Source organism: Mangifera indica, chromosome 16, assembly GCF_011075055.1.
Source record: "Mangifera indica cultivar Alphonso chromosome 16, CATAS_Mindica_2.1, whole genome shotgun sequence".
Lineage (NCBI taxonomy): Eukaryota > Viridiplantae > Streptophyta > Magnoliopsida > Sapindales > Anacardiaceae > Mangifera > Mangifera indica.
Genome location: NC_058152.1, coordinates 2,669,782 through 2,696,293, shown reverse-complemented (window position 1 = coordinate 2,696,293; position 26,512 = coordinate 2,669,782). Strand labels below are relative to the sequence as shown.

At 33.2% G+C, this 26,512-nt stretch overlaps 3 protein-coding genes across 4 annotated transcripts; 2 read left to right on the top strand and 1 right to left on the bottom strand.

Moving 5' to 3' along the window:
• The first annotated feature begins 1,517 nt into the window (after window positions 1-1,517).
• LOC123198581 (heterogeneous nuclear ribonucleoprotein 1) lies at window positions 1,518-5,870 on the top strand. Of its 2 annotated transcripts, none has more exons than XM_044613292.1 (14): window positions 1,518-1,656; window positions 1,823-1,933; window positions 2,019-2,108; window positions 2,594-2,659; window positions 2,763-2,828; window positions 2,962-3,047; window positions 3,169-3,214; window positions 3,455-3,509; window positions 4,170-4,246; window positions 4,448-4,583; window positions 4,813-4,940; window positions 5,021-5,125; window positions 5,215-5,355; window positions 5,598-5,870. In XM_044613292.1, exons 2-14 carry the CDS (start codon window positions 1,910-1,912, stop codon window positions 5,658-5,660), a joined length of 1,083 nt encoding a protein of 360 aa, XP_044469227.1. In that variant the 5' UTR covers window positions 1,518-1,656; window positions 1,823-1,909; the 3' UTR covers window positions 5,661-5,870. The 2 variants fall into 2 exon arrangements, with proteins under 2 accessions (XP_044469227.1, XP_044469225.1); XM_044613290.1 differs by having other exon boundaries at window positions 1,533-1,692.
• A 1,662-nt stretch (window positions 5,871-7,532) lies between these two features.
• On the bottom strand, window positions 7,533-11,053 carry LOC123198806. The gene is made up of 4 exons (XM_044613588.1): window positions 10,363-11,053; window positions 8,705-9,029; window positions 8,219-8,300; window positions 7,533-7,953 (listed from the first exon to the last, which is right to left on the bottom strand). Exons 1-4 carry the CDS (start codon window positions 10,904-10,906, stop codon window positions 7,747-7,749), a joined length of 1,158 nt encoding a protein of 385 aa, XP_044469523.1. The 5' UTR covers window positions 10,907-11,053; the 3' UTR covers window positions 7,533-7,746.
• Window positions 11,054-15,995: 4,942 nt separating this feature from the next.
• LOC123199364 (zeaxanthin epoxidase, chloroplastic) lies at window positions 15,996-24,885 on the top strand. Its single transcript, XM_044614335.1, has 16 exons — window positions 15,996-16,796; window positions 18,742-18,904; window positions 19,056-19,130; window positions 19,265-19,365; window positions 19,542-19,657; window positions 20,264-20,475; window positions 21,538-21,629; window positions 22,015-22,129; window positions 22,867-22,970; window positions 23,426-23,471; window positions 23,593-23,657; window positions 23,764-23,850; window positions 23,959-24,013; window positions 24,138-24,226; window positions 24,308-24,395; window positions 24,552-24,885. The coding sequence occupies exons 1-16, from the start codon at window positions 16,294-16,296 to the stop codon at window positions 24,630-24,632; spliced, it is 1,992 nt and encodes a 663-aa protein (XP_044470270.1). The 5' UTR covers window positions 15,996-16,293; the 3' UTR covers window positions 24,633-24,885.
• Window positions 24,886-26,512: the final 1,627 nt, after the last annotated feature.

Sequence of the window (26,512 nt, the reverse complement as noted above, 5' to 3'; positions counted from 1 at the left end):
ACAGCAATGATAGCACTTCAACAGCCTCTATAAAGGATAGGTGGGTATCAGCAATACATTAATCTAAAATTACAGTTTCAGCAGATTGATTGAGGAAGTAATCTTAGATGAACTCACAGGTAGTTGCAGAATGACCAAACAAAAACTACTTCTCACCATTGGCGGCAATACCCACGAGGATAAATGCAGTTTGGGAACTGGCAAGAAGCTTTATTTTATGGCGGGTAAAAGGGGAGAGGTACAGAGAAGGAGGTTTGATGAGAGTGACAAGGGTTGTTGGATTGGTAATGCCGGGTATTTCAGCTCACTTCGCTCAAAATTAGACAATTCTATATAAATAAAAATACAAGAGATGAATTAAGAAATGGTAAGAATTATTTTAATATTTTTAATTAATATTTTTGAAATTTGAAAGGTATTAAAATATTTATTTTTTATAGTAATGAAAATAACTATAAATATTTGAAATTTGAAAAGGTTAAGTGATTCTTCTTAACTCTATTAGGCTCGTCACTACATATGTGTTATTAGGGTCATTTCTTTGTTAGATGACCTCTCACAATAACAGTCAAAATGATTCTGACAATGAAAATGGAAAGAGGATGATGTCGGTGATGGAGTGATGACTAGAGAGGAGAGAAAAGAAAAGAAAAACCTAAATGGGGGGGAATAATTATTTTTTTAAATTTTAAATATTTAGACGAGATAAAGTTATAGTTTTTAAAACCTGAAGAGAGAAATAAGATAAAATTATAATTTTTTTAATATTACTAATAAAATAACAGTTTTACCCTTGACTTTAACAAAACAAATTAACAGATTTTGAATAATGAAAGAATATTTAGATTTTTAAAAATTAGAAGATATAAGTTTGAGATTTCATTTTACCTTATATGGGAATAAGTCTTTTGGCATTCTTAGAATTCATTCTATTCGTGTTTCTCATGTTTTAACAATCCCCTTCCGTATTTTTTCAACCATTCAACTTAGGATACAATTCAAACCGAATTAAAATTGAACTAATGTAAGCTCGAATTAGAGTTCGCTTCAATAGAGTCAAGTTCGAGTTCAAACTCGGACTTATTTTAAAGGTGTTTGAGTTTAAATACAACTCTGAGCTTAACTTAATACTAAAACAATATTGTTTTAATACGTATCGATTAAAATGATATAGTTTTGTATACTTATTTTTTAATATATATATATAATATGATATGTCATCATATGATTTGATGTTATTTTATTTTTAATTCAAAATAATCTCATCACTTGATAGCATATATTAAATATATATATATTTATATACTTAAAATAGATATGCATAATTCAATCGTTTTAATAAACTCATTTTAATATTTGATTATGTAAATAAAATATTGGATTTATGTTTTAAATATTTAATAATAAAAACCGATTTAAAACCGGAAAAACAGCTGTTATCGAATAATAAAAAACAGAATTTTTTATTATGGAATAAAAATGATAAATAAATAAATATTTTTTTTTCTAAAATAAAATGAAAACGGTACTATAAAAGATAAAGCGACCCATGGAAAACAAAGGCAGGCCGAGAGTGGGACGGCAGGCAAAGCGAGGGAGAGAGAGGTAGGTACTGTAGAGAGAAAGAGAGGGAAATTACCGCGAGATTCAGAAAAGGTCAGTGAGCGGGCAATTCCAAGGTTTTATGATTGGGTAAATTGATTGATTTTTCTGTTAATTACGTCATCGTTTTGATTATTTGGAGGAAGCAAAATGGTGAGTTTGATAATTTGGTATTTGATGAATTGCGTGTGTGAGAAAGAGGTCTACTTTACCTGTGCAGGACACGAGTGTGTGAAGAGAGGTAGAGAGAGAGTGTTGAGATTTTTGAGTGTTAGGGTTTTTGTTGCTGCCCTTGGTATCGTTTATCATGGCCACGAATCGAAAGCTTGTGGTTAGTTTTCACCGTTATCTTCATTATCTTCTGTTTTTTTAATGATTATATGTATTTAATTTGTGTTGTGTCTTTTGTAATTTAGGTTCTCGGCATTCCTTGGGATGTTGATACGGATGGTTTGAGAGAGTACATGAGCAAGTTTGGGGATTTGGAGGATTGCATTGTCATGAAGGTTTATCTTTAATTCAACCCTTTTGTATAATTTCATTTTTTTAATATCCCATCGAATTTTTCACCATATTCGCATTGAAAGGGGCTCTTATCCATATAGTGTCTTTCGGAACCAGGAAACCCTTCTAATTACATTTAGTAAAATAATAGAAAAAATCAAAAGTTTTTACTTGTATAATTTCTTTGCTAAAATTGCTTTTGTTGCTTTGTTTATGATCAATTACTGAGAATATCTTGACTGGTACTTATGTTTCTTAGTTTTGCTTTGATAATGCTATTGCCTTTAATTATATTTACTATTCTATTTTTTTCGGTCAATATATGATATAAGTTTGCTAATCCCATTCTGCATTTTTCAGTTTTACACTAAACATTATACGTGATGCTAACTTGGGACTAGCATTGTGGTCTAGTTCAGGGATTTTGGGGGCCAAAGTGTTAACAAAAATTATTTATGTTGATTTTTCATTTATTTTCATGCTTCAGGATCGGTCGACTGGACGATCTCGTGGTTTTGGCTATGTAACATTTGCATCAGCTGAAGATGCCAAGGTAAGTAATATTTGAGTTTTTTAGAATACATCATCTATTCTTTTCTTTGTTATTGAGACATATTATTTAAATTTTCTTATGCCTTGTGTTTCATTTTCTGCAGACTGCGATGGATGCTGAGCATTTTCTTGGAAATCGAATGCTGGAAGTCAAAATAGCTACACCAAAGGTTGAATTACATCATTGATTTGTGTTATCAATGGTTTGATTGTCTCTTTCTCATTCTATCCACTTTAACATCCATGTACAAGTTATAGGTAAATCGTAATTGTACAATTCATGAAATATAGTTTATTTGGCAGGAGGAGATGCGAGCACCCCCAAGGAAAGCAACCAGAATATTTGTGGCAAGGATACCACCAGCAGTGAATGAAGCAACATTTCGGAGGTAATTGGATATGATGTATAGAAAATAAGATGGTGTAATTACCTGGCTGTTTTGGTCTTCATTCTTTGATCAGTTTTCCAGACTGATGATGATAATAAAAATATTATTTTTCCTTTCGTAGTCATTTTGAGAAGTATGGTGACATAATGGATTTATACATGCCAAAGGTGACACCTTCTATCTCTCTGCTCTTTTGTTTCATTGTGACAATTATGTGACTAATACAGCATTCTCTGTTCATGTAATAACTAGTATTGCTACATGTGTTCATACAGACAAGTACATGTTTTCTAGTGCATGCTCAAAGATAATTACAAATACATATGCTCCCATATAATGTAGACTTGTATTTTCTTATTTTTGGAGTTGAAATTGATCTATGGGATTGTTTTTAATGCCTTTTGCAGGATCAAGGCTCAAAAGCTCATCGAGGAATCGGATTTATCACTTTTGCTAGTTCAGGTCAGACACTTATATATGCATGTTGGTGCCTTTTCTTCATTTTTCATGTTATGCAGTCAGTATATGTCCTATCCTTCATCATTCAAACCCCCGCCCCCTCCTTTTCTTTTTTAACTGAAAGTTATGGTTATCAACTACATTGTCTTGGTTACAAAGAAAAAGACTGGTTTTTGAACTAATTGTTAGATCTCCTTGAATAAAGAGTTGTAATTTGAAGCATATGAATTTGATTTTTCAGGCATCGAATTATTATTATTTGTAGTGTTGTTTGTGCTAAAATATCAACTGATCAAGATCTTTTAGTCCCCATCTATAATATTTTGAAATACGGATCTCCTTTCTCTATCTCAGCTGTATATCTACACAATACAAGGAAGAGCTGCAACAAATTGTAGCCCAATCATATATGGAGTCATTGAAAAACTTTAATTTAATTTTTATCTTTACTATTATGAGCTTTTGACTTATGCTTAGTCTAGTCCTTTAAGAAAAGGTACAGGCATGCATTTTGGCTGTGTTTCTATCTCACCACTTCTGCTTGACATGTTGCAATTTCGATAAAAGTGGTCCTAGGGAAATTCTTGTTTGAAAATTATTGAGTTGTTTTTCAAGAAGATATAGACAACAATTTTGGTCCAAACTGATCCTTCTGTGTTACAGATTCTGTAGAAAGTTTAATGGCTGATACCCATGAATTGGGAGGCTCTGTTGTAGTTGTTGATCGAGCAACACCTAAGGCAAGTGTTACCAGTTCTGGCCTTTGTAGTACCGGTGTATTTATAAATCTTATCTGCTGGATGAAATCCCTTCTGTTTTAGGTTATAATTGAACTTTTCATCTATAAGACCAATAATCTCATAATTTAACTTCCTATATTATGTCCCCAATCAATGTTATACGCGATAGTTAAACCTGATTCTCTGATATTCTATTTTCAGGAAGATGACTTTAGGCCAATAGGTAGAATGGCACATGGTGGGTACGGTGCGTACAATGCTTACATATCTGCTGCAACTAGATATGCAACGTTAGGTGCTCCTACCTTGTATGACCACCCAGGCTCATTTTATGGAAGTAAGCTCCTTTTTATTGAGAAGTCTTGTGCCCAATTGAACAGAGTGCCATTTATTTATTAGTTTTCGATCAATAAAATATTACAATGCACACACACATACAGAGAAGATAAAGAACACATTAGCGAAGACAAAAGCAGACCATGAACAAGAAAGTACAAAAACAAAATCAGATCAACATGTGATCTTTTGCATTTCATGTTGTAACTTTTTAAGCTGTGTTGGACCAGGAGGGGAGTCTACACGTGGAATGGGTAAAAAGATTTTTGTTGGCAGGCTGCCTCAAGAGGCCACAGTTGAAGATCTGCGACAGTATTTTGGTAGATTTGGCCAGATATTAGATGTTTATGTCCCAAAGGTAAGACAGCTATATTTGATCTGTTAGAGTTATTGAGTTGGATCCACGCAACTTATGAACATGTGTGTTATGTCATTCAGGACCCTAAGAGAAGTGGCCACCGAGGTTTTGGTTTTGTGACCTTCGCTGAAGATGGTGTAGCAGATCGTGTATCTCGAAGGTCACATGAAATTTGTGGACAGCAGGTATTAAGTGGATAGTTGTGTAGTTAACTATTGAGTTAAAGTTAACTTGGCATTTTTTAAATTTTTGTATACATTAACTGGATGAACAGGTAGCAATAGATTCAGCCACGCCTCTTGATGATGCTGGCCCTAGTGAAAACTTCATAATTGGTGGTGCTCCAGTCTTTGGGGGTTATGGTGGGCCTATGCGCACATATGGAAGGATGTATGGAAGCCTTGATTTTGATGATGTAAGTAAATTTAGTTCCTTTTATTATTATTATTTTTTTTTGGTGTTTTGGTTTCATATTTAAAAAAAAAAATTCATATCAAGCTTGTTATACCTTGATCGCTAATGAGCATGATTACTAGAGTGCTAGTTTTAATAGAAGAAAAATAGGCACTAGGTGCTCTCCAAGTATTTTAGTGAAAACCAAATTATGTTATTTTGACATTCATCATTATTTTACCAATTGAGTTATTCGTTTTGCAGTGGGGTTATGGGATGGGCGGGGGAAGACCATCAAGAGCAGACTGGAGATATAGGCCATACTAAGAAGTTGTGGCCTAATTGTCTCCAATCATGCCTTAGTTTTCACATTGACATTTGTCAAATGAGAAAATCTGTATTGTTAGGATAATTATTTGGTTTATTTTTTCTAAAAAATTTATTGTTACGAATCATTTTAATGTATCAACATCTGACCTTTCTTTTTTCGTTTTCAGTTTTAAGCTATTTAATTTATGTAATATTGACTTGGGAGAATGTGCTCTGATTCATTCTGAAAGCTTTAAACCATTGTATGCTATGTAAATCTGATGTGCTTGGGTAGGATTCTTCGTGGTCCTCATTCTCTGCTCTAGATAGGTGGCTTGCCTTGCCGAACACGAATGCTGACATAATGTGTAAAAAGCTTGACCAATCATTGATGGATTCATGGCAATGCATGCTGTTGAGTCAAGCACGGCACAGGCATAGCTATGGAGTCATTTTAGACTGGTCTGTTGTTTGATTAAATGGTCAGGTTGTGTTGGGTCATCTCTTGATTGGAGGTTCAAACTTGCCGGCCGTTGTTGCTCTTAATTATGAGGAAACCTGATTTAACTATGGAATGGGACATTCGATGCATTAGGGAGTGATGTGATACAACAAATATATGCTGTTGAATGCATTTATATTTATGTTTTATAAGATTGAATCCCTGGCGTCAGAAAAGTAAAAATTAAAGGAATTTGTTTAGGCATCACCATAATTTAGGTTTTAGCTTAAGAAAACTGGCCGAATTTTCCTTTTTACCCTATGCGCAATCATTTCAAATGTAAAGTCGGAAATTTCTCTTGATAGAAGCCTGCCATAGCCACCTGAGAGGATCCCTTTTAGAGGCCAACCAAACTCTATAATCATATCAAACTCTTTTAACCATAACCCCGTCTAAACTATGTTTGGGTGACATGAAATTGTCTGTTCTATCCACTCTCATTAGTGTTTTTAGTGATAAATTTTTTAAATTACCTCAATTTACTTTTAACAAAACAAAACATTACAATATGTAGAGATTTACAAAACCTTCTTCCTTCTAAGTTATCATCTTTGATTAGTTCTGTGATGGCAAGATGATTAATACATGAAATCTTATAAATATGTTGTGTCACAGTTAAGATCAAAGTAGTAAAGTTGTTATATTGATTGTGCATTTTTCCCTGAAGAAATCAAGACGAGTGGTTAATTTTATATTATCTAAAGATATCGTTGACAAATATCTTGCATAATCAATTGCTTGGTAAAAACAATTGATAACAAGAATTGATTTCAAAAAGATTAATTTTATACATTCTCATTTTGAGTATATAAATATATATACAATTATGTGTGTTATCATGTGATTGAGTAAAATTTTATCTCTAATTGAAAATCGCCTAATTATATAAACACATATATTGTGTATCTATTTGTATAATCAAAGTAGATACACATGGTTTTATTATTTTTAATATATGAAAACACAGAGTTTAACATTTTCTAATTTAAGGCCAAAATATCAATATTCAAGTAATTAACTTAATTGTGAAGCTTGGGAATTTTGCATACAAAATGTGGCTAAAACTATTGGTATACATAAAACCCACCTCTATTGCTCTTAAAGTGGTTGAAACTAATATAAAATCAATAAAGTCATCCAAAGACACGATCAAGAACACTTTGGTACTTTTGAAATTGCCCGGGGAGGTTGACTTGCTCTGATGAAGGTGGTTTGTTGCTACTTCCAACTGGTGACATTTGTTATTAAACATTTCTCCAATCCTCCCCTAACAAATTATCAGGCAATAACATTTCTCTACCCATTTAGGTTATTAGGGGTTAGTTTCATATTAATCCAAACACAACCCGATTTAGTTTCGGATTGTGTTTGGATTGACTCAAACTAAATTGTGTTGCATTGCAAAGCCTCCTGATTCCTGAAAATTCCATTTTGGCTGTTCTACACAATCCTCAGTTTGATTTTGGTAACACGATTTACAGTGTAACTAATAAAGCATCCTAAATAAGCAGTAGTGATTAGACAAAATTTGGGAACCAGAGGCATATAAAGAGCTAACTACCAGTAGCAGGCGCAAAGCTAAATCTCCAGAAGAGCACAAAACTAGGTGCTGTGGCCAGTGAAGCAGGCCCTGAACGAACTCTTCCAGCCATGCATATGGAAGAACCTATCGCTGTGAGAAGTCTCGGGAACCTCTTCTTCCTCTGCGGTCGAGATTGAGCTTCTCATTTCTTCAGCTTTCCTCTGAGATACTTTCAGCTTGTACAAGATCTTGTCCATAGAATGGGATCTCTTCTTTTCCAGTTTCATCTGCATAAAACTTGTACAATTAGGAAGGCCAACAGCATTAATTTTTTTACACCATATTTTACTATGGCGATTCTGGATTTTGAACCCGGAACATAAATCAGATAAATTTTATCATCATCCTTCAAAATCTGTCAAACTGGAAGAAGGTTTGGCAAGCTTTACCATTCGTTCATTTCATCGTTTGTCAAAATAATGTGTCATAGACATACATGTGAGCTTATTCCTATCCATATATTATCAAGCTGGTGTTGAGTTTATGACAAACCTCGAGTTTTCTTATGGCTGCCTCAGCTTTTGCCTTCTGCAAATTCTCCCATGCAGTGATCTTGGCTTCTTCTCTTTGCAACCTGCACATGAAACCAGAATTTCTTGGGCAAAGGTAGATTTGCAATTTCTAAATACTGCAAGCCTTATTGAAACATAACAGTGACACCCTTAGACGAATTTCAGGTGATAAAGTATAAGAAATGTTGAATTTGTGTGTGAATCCTATACTAAAATTAGACATATTTCCAGAGTAGACAAAGTATTGGATCGAGATGTTATAATATCCTTTAGAACCTCAAGTCTTGGAGCAATATGTTGCTAAACACTAGAAAATTAAAATTTTTGTAACGTCTTAATTCTTGTGTTCATCTAGTTTGGGTTTGAATAAACATGCCAACTCGCTACAAAACAAATGCAGATATGATTTTATAAAGTGTTGGTCATAAAGGGGTAAACAACAGGAAAGAAGGTAAAGAGAGCATACTTTGAGATGCTAGTGGCTGCCTCTGAAAGATCCCAAGATGAAGCACAAGGGCCAGTTAGATTTTGGTGCAATTCCTCAACATCTGGCACACCTTTCTTAACCCTTCTAGATCCATATTTCTTGGACCAGCTTATCATGGTGGCTCGTTTGTCTACTTGCACTTCCCTAATCTCCAATTTTGCAGGATGCTCACTCTGTGGCTCATGAGAAGAATTAGGAGATGAATGGCAACTACTGTCAGGACTCATTTGTGTAGCCATATCTCTTCGTGAAGGCACATGAGAAACTATGTTTTCGGCATCCAAGATGTCATCAAGCTTCTCATCTGTAAATTTGACCCAACATTATTGACAACTTAGACACAAAAATTTGAAGCGGGTGAGCAAAATCAGAAGATGGACTGATCAAAGTAGGAGTTTCATCAATTGGTACTCATAACTAAAAACAGTGCTTTACACTAATCCATTTTCCAGGAGGAAAACAAAGATTGGCCAAATTTCACTTGGGTGTGTTGCAACAACATTTCCTGCACAGGATAGAGGGAAATTCTACAGATCCATGCTTAGTTGAACACAAGATAATAGAGTGCTAATCCCTTTTTCCACCACTGACATCTAACAATCCTGTAACCTCGAAAGTGTAATTACATCTAAAATTCTACCATCCTGCAAGCATTGGCTGACTAAGCTTTCTGAGGTAGCAAAAGTTAATAAGACAGAACTAACTTTCAGGAATGACTTCGCGTCAATGCGTATTTACATCCTATCATTGATGATTCAAAGCCAGTAGTTATTGAATCACTTCATAATAATTTCAAGTTTTTAAGCAAGCAATCAGATGAGGTATAAAACCTTGAGGGGCACAAGGTACTATAATGCATAAAATTTCCACGAGCATTTTAAAAAAAGGCTTATAGATTAATGTGTATAAGCTACAAAGACTTTCATGCTATAATCTAAACTTATTTTCATGGAGAAATGAAAGCTTTGACAAGAAATTATGACATCAGATTGTAATTTGACTGTAGGTGATTTCTGTGACACACCTAGACGAATCTTAAATTGGTAAAACACAAGATAGATACTAAGTTTGTGTGTGTATTTCACATTGTTAGGAGATTTTAAGAGTAGATTGGTTAAATAGTTTGTGCGCTTTTTAAACAATAAAGATGTGTTTTAAGTTGCAAAACTCAAAAACAAAATCATGACACACTGTGTTATAACTTCTATAATTAGATCTTTGCAGGTAATAGTTTTATGTCTAAGAAGCTCTACAAATCAATGATCACAAGTTTCTCTATGAAGGAGATGCTACAGGACTGTTGTTGTCTAAACCTTCAATACATTTCCAACTGAGCTAATCTAATCTACCTGAAGTTCTCTCATATATAGATTTTCAGATTTGATCTATAAATTAATTCAAGAGTATGATCTTGCTAAGTTGAATTGATATTGGATGGTCTGGGATAAGGGGTATATTATTATGACAATGAATGCCCCAGTTCTATGTTTTAATTACAAGAAACTCTTGTGGGAATCAAGAACAAGAATTCATGATAACATCCATACTAAGATTCATGTACATGTATGACTTTGGGGGACTTCACAAAGCAATTAAGGAAAAAAAAAAAAGACAATAAAAATAAAGGAATACTATACCTTGAGAGCTTGGGAAAGAATTCTCACTCACCAAATCTGACCAGCGGGCCACATGGCTCTCACTCTGAACTAAATAGCCCTGCTCAACACCGTAGTTAACACAAGCCCCAGTAGGCACTAAAACCCCAGTAGAAAATGGAGACGCTGCCATAAAATTTTTCGCAGCAGCACCATCAAGAAGCTGCAGAGTAGGTGAATACTGCCCCATGCCAGGAGGCACAATAGGCCCACTTTTGGACTTAGGCCGCCTCTGAAACTGAGAATTTGAAGAAGTCTTGGTAACACTGTAACCTGAAACTGGACTACAAATCCACCTCTCTGCATTCTCCCATTTAGAGGGCAAGGTCCTTCCACTATAAAATGGTGTCAAAGCAGCATCACTTATGTGCCTTTTGCTGCTGCTGGTGCTTGTTGGGTGCGGTATCCGCTCTGAACTCCACCACTTGGGAGCTCCAGGACTTGGAAAATTACCTAAACTCTGTGTAGCAACTGAACTTTTCTTCATTTCTCTGAATAAATTATCATTAACCCATCTTTCATTCATTCTTTGTTAGCTTATACATTGCCAGAGAAGCTTGGAAACAGTCCAAGAAAGTGTAATGGCAAAAATTGTTCCTTTGCTGGTTTTACTGGCTATTTTAGGTCAACTTTGATTGGTGGGGATGACAAATAAACATCATAAATGTACCCATATTTGTCTGCATTTGGACAATGCTCATGGGGAAGGCTGTTAACAATTGATGCATTGAGTCATGACAATTCAACAATTTAGGAAATGGACAATCGCTACATTAAATAATTATCTGAAAGACAAAGATTAGGCTATATTTGTTAAAGAAAATAATGGATATTCCTCTGTATTGATGGCTTAATTTTCATAACTGGAGTTTTCCCCTTGCTCCATTTCCATACTTGCCGACCTGCAGTACGGTATTTACTTTTACCATGAAGTAAATTATGAAAATCTACAGTTGTGCAGAACAAAGAAAGAAGTGCCCACTGCTCACTTCTGAACCGCTTAGCTGTGATGATCCCCCATGAGGAATTGTCAAAAGTAGCAAGAAGGAAGAAACATGTGGTGAGAGATTTTGTAACATGGAAGTTGCATTAGGTACTAAATAAACTACCATCTACAAAGATCAAGAAATCTTTTACATAATTTAATTGAATAAAAGGTTTACAAATGCTGAGATTTGTTGATATTGTCCTTGGAAAGGGAAAAAGTTAGAAAGTTTTGGGATTTGTAAAGACAAGTGAACATTGCTGGCTTTTATTCTCTTCAAGGTAAATAGAGTTAGTGTTTTAGAATCCCGGGAAGTGTTTAACCGTTTATTGTCATAGCAGCAAGCAGCAACACCACCTCATTACAATGGATCCGCCGTGGGTTTGCTATCAACATGTGTAAGACTAATTTTTTGACCTCCCCCCTGTGGTATATTCCATCACCATCTTTTCAATAATCATCCTTATATGCATTTATATTATGGATTAAGGTTATTGGTTTTGTCATATTTTACATTTATCAGCAAAACGATTTTAACTCTCAACTAGTTTATACAAGATACTTAATTCTTTTTTAATCTTGTCCCTTGGTTTCATCATGTATCTTTCATGATTGGAATACCTTCAAAAAACAACAATACACCCATCAAAACTAATAACCGCACACACTTATCTATTAACACGCTCATATATGATGTCTACTCAAGCGCCTGTCATGCTCACTAAACTTGAGCCGTGACATATGGCATTGGATTGGGCAAGTCACCATGAATGTGGATAGTATTGACACCGTAGAAGCATATAAGTGGGTCTGACTCTGACTTGTGTCTCTAGTACCATGGAACCATCGACTGAGATTTGGGCAACATTGAGTCAACAAACAAGACAGGAGGAGTTTGTTAAGACTGGTCAATTGGGGAGGACTCTGAGACAGCCACAATTTGTAAGTGTATATGAGTGTCTGGTAGGGATTAATGGTGTTTGGTTTGGTTGTCAAGCAAAAGTATGTGAGTTGAAAGCAAGGGTTTGTACTTGTTGAAGTAATTTCTATTGAGATTGGACTTTGAAAAATAGTGATAATCATGTTGTGTAATCTGGCTTCTGTGGCTATTGTTGATGAATAATTTTCTCATTTTATTGAAGAAGGCCGTGCTCAGTGTTTCATCCATAAATCGTGTTTAGTATTTCATTCATGCTAAAGACTTGAAATTTTCCAGATACGTTTGGTTTGAATAATTTTTTATTATTAAAATTAAAATATTACATAAAAGATTGATTATCTAAAAGATTGATGAACATATTACTGTGTAAATTGATAAATATAAATAATTATTGTATTTGATTGAAAATAATAAAATAATACTAAAATATTAATATACTTAAATGTCTTTAAAATATAATTATTTTAAAATATTTTTTATGTTACTCAATATATTAATTAAAAATGAGAGTATTTTTATTCTAAAAAATAAGTAAAGATATAATTATAATAAAATCAAGATTATTTTAATAATCTTTTAATTTCTAAGGTGAAGTCAGTAATCACATTATTTTTTATATTACTTATTATATTATTGTTGATAGTAAAATTCATTGAAATATTTTATTATTAATAAATCAAATAAAATAATATTAATAATAACAAATAAATTAGCCAGTTAATCTTTTATTATTATAAATAAAACCGCCCCTCCATCAGAATGTTCTTGTCTATTGCCATGACTTTCTTTTAAGTCATTCACATACATAAGAGTGACACTAAGTAGGCTTAAATAGACCTGAAAAAAGAATCGAGAAAATAAATAGAGATAAAAAAATATATTATAATCTTATATTAATTATAATAGAATAAAATCTTAATCCTATTTTAATGCTTATTTGGGTGAGAAATACTTAAGACATCTTGTCAGCTTATTTGATACATATTTTTTGGATGCTCATTGTATCCAAGAATGCGCTGGGTTGGATTCGGCTCAGCTATTTTTTAAGGCTCTAGACCCAACCCTACAAATATAGGGGCGGGCCAACTAAAATTAGATTCGAACTAAGTCAAGAGTCTGAAATGAGTCAACCTTAGTCAAGCTCGGTCGAGCTCTAGCTCAGATTTTCAAATTAAAATTTTTAATATAAAACGACGTTGTTTTAACCAATTTATATTAAAATGATATCGTTTTGATAACGAAAAATGAATCGAACCAAATTCAAACCCGAAATGAGTTGACCTTAGCCGAACTCGAGCCAGCTATATATGAACCGAGCAGAGTTCGAGCTCGGCTCAGCTCGAATCCAACCCTAGGGCCAACCTTATACATATAAAGTCAGTCGGCCCATTTAAATAATTTTTTAAAATTTTAATTAAAACTTTTAAATACAAATTATTTTTTAATTATTAAAACTAATAATAGTATCCCAAAAATTTTATTTATAATCTTTCACTTATGACGAAAAAATGTCATGGTTACATGATAAAAAATATTATAAATTTATACATAATGCAAATAAATTAATTTATATGTTGTATAATTACAAATGTAAATAAAAAATAAAAAAATATACATAAAGGCCTTGCTCAGGCTTCTGCTTATGGTAAAAGCTTTGCTTCTTCTGCCCTTCTTTTTTTTTAAATTTGTAAATAGTATTGGGTCAAACCTATTCATAGGTCTAATACTAAAGTCTACAACCTAATGTGAAAGGCCTATGGACCTATAGTCAAGCCCTTTCGGATTGAGTTTAAATTATAAGTTTCAGACCGAACCTCTATTTAGCCTAGTCCAATTGACATGTTTAGATCTAAACCTCCTATCATTGATTTTGCGTCATAGACTCTTAAATCCAAGTTAAATGTAACATTTTCCCTTACCTAATTGTGTGACACCCTTATCATAGTTGTCTCAATTTTTAAAATATTTGCATATGTAGGCTTATGTTGTCATTTCACATCCTCTTTTACTAATCCATAGTTATATATCTTGTCCCTATGTACACTCCACGACATCACTCAATGACTTGTTCATCCTTACATAGCTTGCCCTTTTCTTAAATTTAGATGAATCAGATGAAATCAACACAATTTCAAAGTCGTCTATTGGTGTTAGAGATTCATCACTCCTTTTGAATAACCCAAGTGTGGCCCTACTCCACGAGTTATGTCATCAAGAGGTATGGCTTTCAAGCATACTGTATTCAGTCTTCTTTGTCCCTTCTAAAATTTAATGATCAATTGTTTGTGCAGACACTAGGATTAAGTTCCTACGCCCACGTGTCATCAATTTGCATGGCCATAAAAATCATAGGTTGCCCTCTATTTTTAGAAATCCTATTAACACTTCGATAAAATTTTATTTTATAAATTAAAAATCAAATGTTATATTTTCTTTTATAAATTTAAAATCAAATTTTATTTTATATTCCAAATGATTGATCAAAGTAAATAAAATCAAACGGTAAGCATTTAGATTATTGAAGTTAAAAGTGATTGCAAAGGGAAGGTAGAATGAGATGGTAACGCTTTGCAAATCCAACTCATTGGGGTTTGACAAGTGACATGATAATTTAATTTTTTATCCTTTTAACCCAAAAATTTGTCTAATTATAATTAATTAAAATTGATCACACTATAGGTTTTAGAGTTTGATTCGAAATGAATTTATGTAAGTTTAAAATGAATTTTATTTAAACGAGCTAGAATATAAATATGAGGTAAATAAATACGAACTCAAATATGAATTTGGAAATAGTAAAAAAAACAAACTCGAGTTTGAATCTAAACATATATAGTGCTCAACTCGTATCATTAAAAAAAATTAAAAGGAACGACGTCATTTACAAGAGTCAAACTGAACATTACGTGCAAACCCAAACCAAGTCTACTTATCCATTCTAACTTGAGTTAAGTACGAGTCAATCACAAACTTTTAAATCGTGAAGCTAGCTGAACACAAATTAATGTTTCTCCATGCCCAACAAACCTGAGCTGAAAATAAATCAAACCAACCTGAAAATAAGTAAAAAAAAAAAAAAGCTTAACTTTGTTCAGATTTAGTTCAGGTTAAATCTAACCTTACTATGGGTGGATACTAAAGATTAAAAATGGACTAATCGCGTATTTAATTACCAATTAATAAACCGCACTATCATCTGCTTAGCCTTAGTGGATGCGATTGCTCTTTAAATTCTAATCTTATCCTCAAAATAAAGCACAAATCCCATCAGTCAAAAAGAAAAGGTGATTATTATTCATAGCTTAGGTTAGGAATATAATCTTGCATATTATTTATTGCCCTCAAATATTGAAACCATAAAATTGAGATGATAATTTCTTAGGGAGTAATATGTAGCCAATTTGAGCATATAACTATACATATATTTATATATATTATTAGGTAATTTGATATTATTTTATATTTAATTTAAAATTATTTAATAATATAATAATATATATAAAAAAATCCCTGTTATAGAATAAAATTATGTAAAAGACAACCTCGTAGTTTCTACATGAAGTAGCAGTTAATGTATTTTTCTACTCGTTGAAATCTGAATGACTGCAGTAACTCAACCATGAAGTACCACGAAGTATTCCATATTTTGATCAAATTGCCGCCTTCATTTTCATTTCATCTGGGCTTGAAATTGGCGAAAGAGGAGAACTACTGTCCACAGACACATCAACATCTGTCAAAAAGATATTTCTGTTTTTTTCCATCGGATATGAAGTGGGAATTCATGCTACTGCCACACGGCTCCACAATCAACATGATTGGTGTAGAAATTTTGTTGCTTTAATTTCCTGGATTGCCTTGTATTTTTTGCAACACCACATATATCTGCTTATGTTTGGCCAAGGTTGCAAAATTTAAGAAAATAAAAAATTCAGTTCTCTTTTTCTGTTTCACAGAAAGATTGAGAAACCGTGTTTCAGAAACAAGAATGGCTTCAACTATTTTTTACAACTCCCTAAATCCTTCCACAATATTTTTCTCAAGAACCCACTTGCCAATTCCCCTATACAAAGATTCTTCAGCAGAATTCTCACGTTATATTAACTATGATTACCACTTGAGAGTCAACCAGGGTAGGAAAAGAAACAAACTTGCCCAAGTGAGAGCTACAGTAGCAGAGTCTCCAACGAAGGATAGTGAAGCTGCTGGGTTGCAGACGAAGAAGTTGAAGATTTTAGTCGCCGGTGGTGGAATTGGAGGACTGGTTTTTGCTTTGGCTGCTAAGAGGAAGGGATTTGAAGTAGTTGTGTTTGAGAAAGATGTGAGTGCTATAAGAGGAGAAGGTCAGTACAGGGGTCCGATTCAGATACAAAGCAATGCATTGGCTGCGTTGGAGGCTATTGATTTGGATGTTGCTGAGAAGCTTATGAGAGCTGGGTGTGTTACTGGTGATAGAATTAATGGATTGGTTGATGGAGTTTCTGGTAACTGGTACGCTGTTTTTGCTTCTTAACTTGGTTGCCTTTTAATTTTATATTTTTGGTTGCTTTGGAAGATTCTTTGAGTAAGTGTTTGACTATCCAATTTCTAATTTCTAACGAGATATATCTCTACTGAATTTGATGGACTTGTCTTTGATTGATCAATTTAAAGCCATTTAGATGGTTTTCGTCATGTTCTTCACTTTATTGTTGAAGTTTGTCAATGAAACGTATGAACAGAACAACAGCTTAGCAGTATTGTAGGATTCAACATTCTTCTCATAGTTGAGTTTTTAGTTGTTGAGTGATAATTTGTATGATTAATTATTTGAGGTTTATTTGGACAAATAACTTATTCAAGATGTTTCTTTTGAAACCCTGAAACCAAAAAATTCACTGAAAAAAGGTCATTTTGATATATTAGATTGGAGGCTACAAGATTACTATAGATAAAGATAAACAAATTGAAACTGGAACAACAAAATCAAAAGCTGATTTGAATGAAAATGGCATGCATCATGCTGAAGCTTAGGTGCTCTGACATGCTGTGATCGTTTTGTGTTGTTCTAATGAAAACAGTCCATAGACCCATTCCTACAGCAATTTTGAATCATCATCTATTAGATTTGCGGTGTATAATTTATTTTATCTAATAATTTCAATATTTTTTATGTTCTTTCGCTGTTTTGCTATTCTTCACTCATTTCAGAATTGTCCATGGTGAAATCTTCTGTTAGCTTATAAAAAAAATAAAGATGTTATTTATAGACCTTATTGGGTTGTACCAAGTAAACTTTGTGGGAATCTAAGAGCAATATAATTATTGAGGTTATGTTATTCTATGTTTTTGAATCAAATATTAATTTACGATAATTAAGGTGAATAAAGATAACATGAGGTATTGAGTACTTTTGGACACCTCAATTTGGTGGCAATGACATGATTGTGACATCTCATATCGCTTGGGAACGTTGAGAGAAAATTGGTTAAATAATTCATAAGCTTCTAGTTGGCAGGATCTGTTTTGAGTTTCACAAACCCAAACCAAAAGTATAATGGACTTTGCGTTCAAAGCAAATAATATATTGATATTAAATTGTGTCGTTATTCTGGGTTGTTATTGATGGTATAATAGGCAAAGTCCTAACCTGATGTGTGTGGTTGATATTCTGGGATGTGACTAATAGTATCAGAGGCAAAGTCCCCATCGACAATTTGTGGTTGTTACTCTGAAATGTTACTAATAGTATCAGAGACAAAGTCCCAACTAAAGTGTGCCCATGATTATCTGTGATCTTAGTGAGGATGCCTTATCAAAGGGGGAGAATTTTGACATTTCATATCGCTTGGGAATGTGAAGAAAAAATTATTTAAATAGCCTGTGAGCTTCTAAAGCTTTCAAAACACATTTTAGATTATAAAGCCTAAAATCAAATTGTGATGGCAAACAAACAATATCTTGACAATAGATCGGATTGTTTTACCATTCTTGGCTATGATAAAACAATTACTATAGAAGACCTAGCAAAGTAAAACTAGAATAAACAACAAAAGACCTGAAACTAGGACAATTAAGTCTACTTAGATGCAAGAATTGGCCATGTTATTCACTTGATTAATGTTAGTGATTATACTTCCAAACAAGATCAATTATTGTCACACAGAGTAATGAAGTATATTCTACAAGTAATAAAGTTGGAACTTGATTAACTAATCAAATACACCTAATGCATTGTTAATGGCAATTAATATCTTATGTATGTCAGTATGCTTCAATAATCTCATTCTTGGATATAGATCAAGTCAGGAAAATATCATTCATTGCCAATTCAGGTGCTGAAGTGACTTGTATTATTAACAACTTATCCAGTGTATATAATATGTTATATTGACTGCTTCTGTCAGAAAATATTAATTATTAGCATCCAGTCACCTTAATGCTTCACGGTCATCAGGTACATCAAGTTTGATACTTTCACTCCTGCAGTGGAAAGGGGGCTTCCAGTCACTAGAGTAATCAGCCGAATGACTTTGCAACAAATCCTTGCTTGTGCAGTTGGGGATGATATTATTTTGAATGACAGTAATGTTGTTGACTTTGAAGATGATGGAGATAAGGTAATGTAGCTGCTGATTGGTTGAAGCTCATCTATTTCTCATAGAGTACTTTACTGGGATAGCATTTGATAATCTGGTTTTGTATAGTCTGTTGGCCATTCCTTGATCATGATGTTTCATTCTTTTGAATGTGTGTTGTTTATGAGCGTAGGTTACTGTGGTGCTTGAAAATGGACAGCGATGTGAAGGTGATCTTTTAGTTGGAGCTGATGGTATATGGTCAAAGGTATTATTGTACCCAAATATATGCAGACACACATCTTTTTTTCTGTTGCTGATAAATGTTTTTGTTGTCAAATTGGGATGAGTTGTGATTTTCTTCATCTCAGAAATCTTAGTAAATTGTTTTCTTGTGTACAGGTGAGGATAAACTTATTTGGGCCTAAGGAGGCCACCTATTCAGGCTACACCTGTTATACTGGTATTGCAGATTTTGTGCCTGTTGATATTGAGACTGTGGGGTATGTTCAACTTTGTTTAAGTACTTAATGTTTACCTTTTCTTACTCCGTTGTATTCCTTAGGCTATTTATTGGAATGTGAATTATTCTTTCTTTTAATTCTGTAAATGGTTATTTATTTTCAAATATGTATTTAGCTGCATTTTGTGTCTACTAATGTGACCTTCTATTCTGAAGATATCGAGTATTTTTGGGACATAAACAATACTTTGTTTCTTCCGATGTCGGGGGTGGCAAAATGCAGTGGTATGCATTTCACAAGGAACCACCTGGTGGTGTTGATGGCCCTGGAGGTAGATTCTCTTCCAAATCTGTACAGATTCTAAGAATTCTTGTTGTTTGAAATTCTACTGATAAATTTTGTGGAAATAATTTTGTGACGCTCTGTATAATGCACTTATATCATATAATTAATTTATAATCTTTTGGGAAGGAAAACAAAATTGATACTTAATATTGCTGTTGAAATATGATTGCATCTACTAATGATATGGGACTAACTGATTAGTCCTGAAAATAAATGAGATAAAAGTGAAATATTCTAAAATAATTCACCAGGATGTATTACATAAGGATTTTCTACAGCAGATGGTCTTGACAAAGAGGGGCTTCCAGACATTTATGCTTTCTTTAATGAGAGTTGTTATATGTCTGGTTTTCAACTAACTTCGTGGTGATTGATAAATGTGTTATAGTATACCTATTATGCTCCTTTTAACTGAACCACTTTCTTATTTTCTGAAGATGCATTGTTTGAAGAAGGATTCAGCCATAACTGAACAGATGGCATCAGGAAAATCTTCTTTTTCAGATAATCAAAAATCAGAGACAAGGATTTAAATGTTGAATGCTGTGATTCTTCTTTGTATGAATACAACCTCTGTTTTACAATTTGACAGGTAAAAAGGAAAGGCTGCTGACAATATTTGAGGGGTGGTGTGATAACGTGATAGATCTGATAGCTGCTACAGATGAAGAAGCAGTTCTTCGACGTGACATTTATGACAGGGCACCTATATTCACTTGGGGAAAGGGTCGTGTTACTTTGCTTGGGGACTCTGTCCATGCCATGCAGCCAAATATGGGGCAAGGGGGATGCATGGCCATTGAGGTATACCTTTTTTAGTTTGATTCTTCCCTTCAAAGACTATTGACAGAAATCATAATGTTATCTATGTTTCTTACCATGCTAAAATTGTTTCCCAAAGCATTATGTTTGTTTACTATTTCCTATATTTTTCATATATATGTAGTCTGTTCCAGGGGCATAATGAGCATTTTTTTTTTTTTTAACTAGAATAAGAAATCATTTTTAAGAACTAATAGTTTTCATATTGAATATTGTTGTGTGAAGGAATGGGGTCATAATAACTTCTTAATTGTGAGTTTGTAATAGATGTTAATTACACACAAATCTGGTCATTCTTTTTTCAAAGGGCACCTAATTTGCAGAATCAGCTGTTGATGAAACAAGCATCCTCCTCCTACTTTTGAATTAGAACGGGAAATCATCTATAGTCACATATGTTATTATCTTTCCAACTAATTTTAATGTTATGAATGCTGATTTTTAAGATTGATATAATGGAGTTTCCTCAAGATTATTTTACCATAAAATATGGCTATCTTGCTTTTATTCATTGGTGGTAGAGTTGGCAAATGAGATACCAAGCTTGAAAAAACAATCAGATTTGAAGGGTAAGGCACTTGGAGCTGGAAAAAGGCTTGCCAATGAGGGAAAGTGTTAATTTGTATAGTCACATCATGCAGAAAAGGGAAAAGTTAATACATCAAAATGCAATAGTTTGGTCTGAACGAGCAGAGATAGGAAAAAAGTGTGGGAATAATTAATATATATATATATATATATATAATATTAAATATAAAAAAATGTCAAGCAATTCCTAAAATAAGTGTGAGAAATGTCGCAGCTAACACTAAAATAGGCTTGTGTATTGGATTTTTTAGAGGGCTATGAAATCTCATTAATTTCTTAGAATAATGAATATGTTGAATTTGCTTTGTTCTGAAGCTTAATACATTCTGACTTGATATTTTATCTTAATTTGAAGCCTTTTGAGATGAAAAACTCTGAACATAAACAGTGTTCATGGACAGAAACCACTTTGTATATGAACTAAACCTAACTTTACGTATTTGTTATGTGTTACAGGACAGTTATCAGCTTGCAGTGGAGCTTGATAAAGCATGGAAACAAAGCATTGAATCAGGAACTCCTATTGATGTTGTTTCTGCTTTGAATAGGTAACGAAATAAGTGATTCTCAGATAACCTAAAAATGAAGGGGGACAGAAGGGAGAAGAAGAAGGAGTAGAATGAGTTAGCAAAACCAGGGAAAAATTGGACTTATTTTTATTCTGTCTCTCTCTAGAAATATCAGGTATATAGATTAGTTTTCCATGTTTAATTCTGGTATCTGGAGCAACGAATCAACTTATACTTACAATTTGTTCTTTAATAGGATCTTAGTCATCAATAACTTAGTATTTTTTTACCAGAAATATATTCGATGGAATTCTGTGAATGATGGCCAATCAATCTTGCCCCTTGGCATCATATGCTGCCATTTCACTTATGCACTGTAATTATTCTGAATATTTTAAAATTGACTTTTGATTTATGCATGCAGCTATGAGAGTGCCAGGAGACTGCGAGTTGCTGTTATCCATGGAATGGCAAGAATGGCTGCAATGATGGCTTCAACTTACAAGGCCTATTTAGGTGTTGGACTTGGACCACTTTCTGTAGGTTATTTGCTCTTTCTTCATCGATAATATATGGTTGAAGTTTATATTTCAATAGATAGTAACTCTAGCACTATCAATGAAAAACCCAAATTTCAACTTGTGGCAGACATCCCAAATGGGAATGTAACTCATCATCAAATCTTTACATCAAATATCAGTTGGTCAAAAAATATGATTACTAGTAAATCAATTCACGAAATGAAATCTCTTCATTGTTTAACAAAGTAAAATGTGTAACATGACTACAATAATTCCATTTCAACTTCGTATTATAACTAGCATAACATGAATTAATTCCAGTTCAACTTCAAAATACATAGATATTATTAAATAGGATAACAAAAATTTTTTCATTGGAACACAGTCCAAAGTTCTCCAAATAGCTTTATTAATCTACTACCAATCCCTATGTCCATGCCATAGCAGTGAGCTTACTCATTGGAGACCAGGGTGATTGAAACTGGGAATTATCAATAAGGAATTTTTCAAAACATTTACTCTATAAACAATCTAAACATTTGCATTTTAGACAAGTCAATAATTCATTTAAGCATTGACTTAGAAAAAAATATATAGTTATTAAGTTTTGAAACATCTTGAAACGAAATTCATGAGTAGTGAGCTCTTTACTAATTTTTCCTGCACATTAAATGAATTCTTCTGTTCTATCAAAATTCTTTTCCCCCTTAAATGCTTTTGAAATTGGGATGTTAAAATTGTGGCTTGCTTTGCAGTTTTTGACAAAGTTTCGGATACCACATCCAGGACGAGTTGGTGGAAGATTTTTCATTGAAAAAGCAATGCCCTTAATGCTTAGCTGGGTCTTAGGTGGAAACAGGTTAGATCTGGCAAACTCTGTTGCTCTCCCACTTATGATCCTTTGGCTTGATTTTTGTACTACCCTTTCATAAATGAAAATAAATTGAAGTAGAGATTTTATAATTTATTTATACAGGTTTTATTTCTTCCATGCTTTGGTGTGTGCATGATGAAGTGCTCTAGCACTTTTTCTTTTTGTACAGCTGATGCATTTAACAGGACTTAAAATTCTGGTCCAGCGAAAAGCAAAGATACTAAAGTGTTTATGTTTGGGAAAGAATTTTCATAAATATGGGGTTTCTATAGATCATGAGGAAAAAATATTGAATTAAGCTGATAAGTCTTTTTAGTAAAAGTTAAAAAGTATAGGCCAAAGGATGAAATATTGTTAAGAATGTATATATTTTACAATTTTTGTTCCTCTTATCCTTTTTTTTGAGCAGATGTAACAATATCTATCATATTTCTTCACAGCTCAAAGCTTGAAGGAAGGTCAATATGTTGCAGGCTCTCAGACAAGGTACGTTGCTTTGTTAAGATTCTTTTGTATTGACAATTTTGTAGACACTTTTGAATTTCCAATGGGAGTTGCAAAACTCTTTATCTTTTAGAAGCTAATAGCTTGTCAGTACATATGTTAGGCCAGTGATCAGTTGCAGAGATGGTTTCATGACAATGATGCACTTGAGCGTGCTGTTAATGGAGAGTGCGTATGATATACCTCATAGTTGTGTATATTGCCTCTCATACTTTTCTAACGGTGTAAAAGTAATATAAATCATAATATTCTTCCTATCTTATTCACTTTGTAGGTGGTTTCTATTGCCATCAGGAAGTGAGACAGTTGTTTCACAACCTATTTGTTTGAGTAGGAATGAGGACCAACCTTGCATAATTGGGTATGCATTTGAGTTATTGACTTATATTATAAATGTAGATGGAAATATTTGGGTTATTCAATTAGATTGAGATCATACTGTACTTTTAATATGGTATTGAGACTGCAGGTGTGAAACTCCTCAGGATTTTCCAGGAATGTCAGTAGTGATGCCTTCCCCCCAGGTGATTAGGAGCTTTTTCTATTCACCTGTTTGCTATAATTTTTGTGGAATTTACATAATTCCTGAGTTTATTGTGTATAATATTAAGTACAAGGACTTCTGTCCATTTGATATGTCCATATCAGGTGTCTAAAATGCATGCACGGATCAGCTATAAAGATGGTGCTTTCTTCCTGGTCGATTTGAAGAGTGAACATGGCACTTATATAACAGAGTAAGTTGAAAGTGACTGTGTCTAAATATCTGCTTAAATTCATGGAGCTCTTCTCTTAGATTTTACTCTTTATATGTGCAGTAATGAGGGGAGGAGGCACCGTGTATCTCCTAACTTTCCTACTCGATTCTATGCATCAGATGTTATTGAGTTTGGTTCCGATAAAAAGGTGGGAACTGGGAAATGATCCTTAAATTCAATTTAACTGCTTACCAAATTAATTCAGACATCTTCTTGTTGAGGTTCCTGATAGATAGTGTTAGTAATTCAGTCTTATATTTTTAAACTGTTGTTCTTTATCTGAGCTTCGTAGTAATGTATGCAGGCTGCCTTTCGCGTTAAGGTATTGAGATCTCCTCCAAAGATCGAAAAGAGGGAAGAGGGTGAAATGCTTCAGGCAGTGTAAACAATGGTGAAGTTGATAAATTTTTGGAGTTAACAGGAATTGTACAGCATTTATTTGGAGCAGTGAATCAGTGTGCAAATCAGCTGCAGCTTTTGCAATACAGCAGCAGAGTAGAGAAGAAGATAACACAATAAATGTCATACTTGATACTCCTCCTTTGCTTCTGTCAGAGCTGGAACATAACATTCAATGTGTAATTTCCATTCTTTTTTCAACTCAAGAAAAGGGAAAAGATATTTACAATTCTTATTTATATTTGTTTCTATGCCCTGGTAACTAAGTGTATGAAAAAAGAGAATACCCTACATCAAATACTGTTTGATTGCCTCGAACAGGTACTTTGATGACAATGAAGAAGGTTCCACGTATATGAGAGTGTGCGCTCAAATCTTCTCTAATGATATTATAAAATCAAAATTTTAATTTATCTATTATAATAGTTATAAGATCGGTCCCTAAATTTGGGTTTTATCTGCCGAAATCACTGAGTCCATTGGAGCTGCCTTGTTGATAATGTTCCACTGATAACAAGATCTTGAGGTCTGTCCTGTTGCTTCATGCTTGTCTTTTGTAAACCAGAGAAGAGAGAAATTGACCTCAATCCCTAAGCCATATCATATTGTTAGGTTCAGCAATAATTTACTGACAGCGCTCTTGTCATGCACATGTAAGTTGTCCTCTATATTACCAGAAAAATCCAAGGAAAAAAAAGGCAGATCCTGCACTGGCAATTTTTCTTGTTTATTATAAGTAAGCTATCAGAAGTCTGACAGCAATTTCCATTATCATTAGCCTCTTTTCATTCATACCTTTGATTATTCTAAATCAGTCTAAACCAAATCTTATTTCAAAGCAAAAATAGCACATGACACCATTGAAAAATTAACCGCAGGACCCATAATGAAGAAGACTTTCACGTAAACAAGCACATTAATGTCAACTGCCATTTCATTGAAAACTACAAGTATTATTTAATTGTCTCTTCCGATAAGGTAACCGAAATGTTAAAATTTTAATTTTTTGTATCATATATTTAATATTATATTTTTTTTATAATATAATTTTTAAAAAATAAAATAATAGAAAAATGTGATTCATATATTATTATTTTAAAAAATATCATAAACATTTTTAAAATTTTAAAATTTTTTATATACATTCTTATTATATCATTATTTTATTAAAAATATATTAATTTATATCAATAATATATATTATATAATATAATATAATATATATTTTATTTATATATATATATATATATATATATATATATATATATATATATATATATATATATATATATATATATATATATATATATATATATATATATATATATATATATATATATATATATATATATATATATATATAATACTGATGACTACTTCCGATTAACTCAAGAGGGCAACACTCTCTCCCTCCTCTCTTTCCAAGCATAGCTTTGGACGTTAATATCGTTTGATTGACTTGGAAAATGCAGAGTGAAAGGAGCCGAGCCCATACTGGGATTGTACAATAATAATTTGATTTAGTAAAATTTGAAGTGACAGTGACACGTGAAGAAGATGGATTGGGCGGTGACGGTGACACGTGAATGTGCAACGGTCGGTTCAGATGGTGAGGTGATGGTTAATAAATATAAGTACATGTGTTCTCCTACTTCAACCGTACTCACATCACATGTGGACATCCATGATCCATCCGAAAATCTGGCCCCTCAAATTGTTACAAATTTTACGTCCCTAACCTTAACCATAGGCCCTAAGAGTGTAAAAAATATACATGTCAATCACGGATGATGCTTCAAGTCTCATCCATGAAAGGTAGATGATGGTAAATTTTAATTCGAAATTAAAGTTTTGGATCCTCTCAGA

Bases quoted from the DNA above. Each gene is read 5' to 3' on its own strand.
- LOC123198581 (XM_044613292.1), top strand. From the start codon at position 1,910: ATGGCCACGAATCGAAAGCTTGTG. The intron at 3,048-3,168 runs GTAATTGGATAT...TTCCTTTCGTAG, and splicing joins AATGAAGCAACATTTCGGAG to TCATTTTGAGAAGTATGGTG. The intron at 4,584-4,812 runs GTAAGCTCCTTT...GTGTTGGACCAG, and splicing joins CCCAGGCTCATTTTATGGAA to GAGGGGAGTCTACACGTGGA.
- LOC123199364 (XM_044614335.1), top strand. From the start codon at position 16,294: ATGGCTTCAACTATTTTTTACAACTCCCTAAATCCTTCCACAATATTT. The intron at 21,630-22,014 runs GTAACGAAATAA...TTATGCATGCAG, and splicing joins GTTGTTTCTGCTTTGAATAG to CTATGAGAGTGCCAGGAGAC. The intron at 22,971-23,425 runs GTTAGATCTGGC...ATTTCTTCACAG, and splicing joins TGGGTCTTAGGTGGAAACAG to CTCAAAGCTTGAAGGAAGGT.
- LOC123198806 (XM_044613588.1), bottom strand. From the start codon at position 10,906: ATGAATGAAAGATGGGTTAATGATAATTTATTCAGAGAAATGAAGAAA. The intron at 9,030-10,362 runs GTATAGTATTCC...TCAAATTTACAG, and splicing joins TTCTTTCCCAAGCTCTCAAG to ATGAGAAGCTTGATGACATC. The intron at 7,954-8,218 runs GTTTGTCATAAA...AGTTTTATGCAG, and splicing joins CAGCCATAAGAAAACTCGAG to ATGAAACTGGAAAAGAAGAG.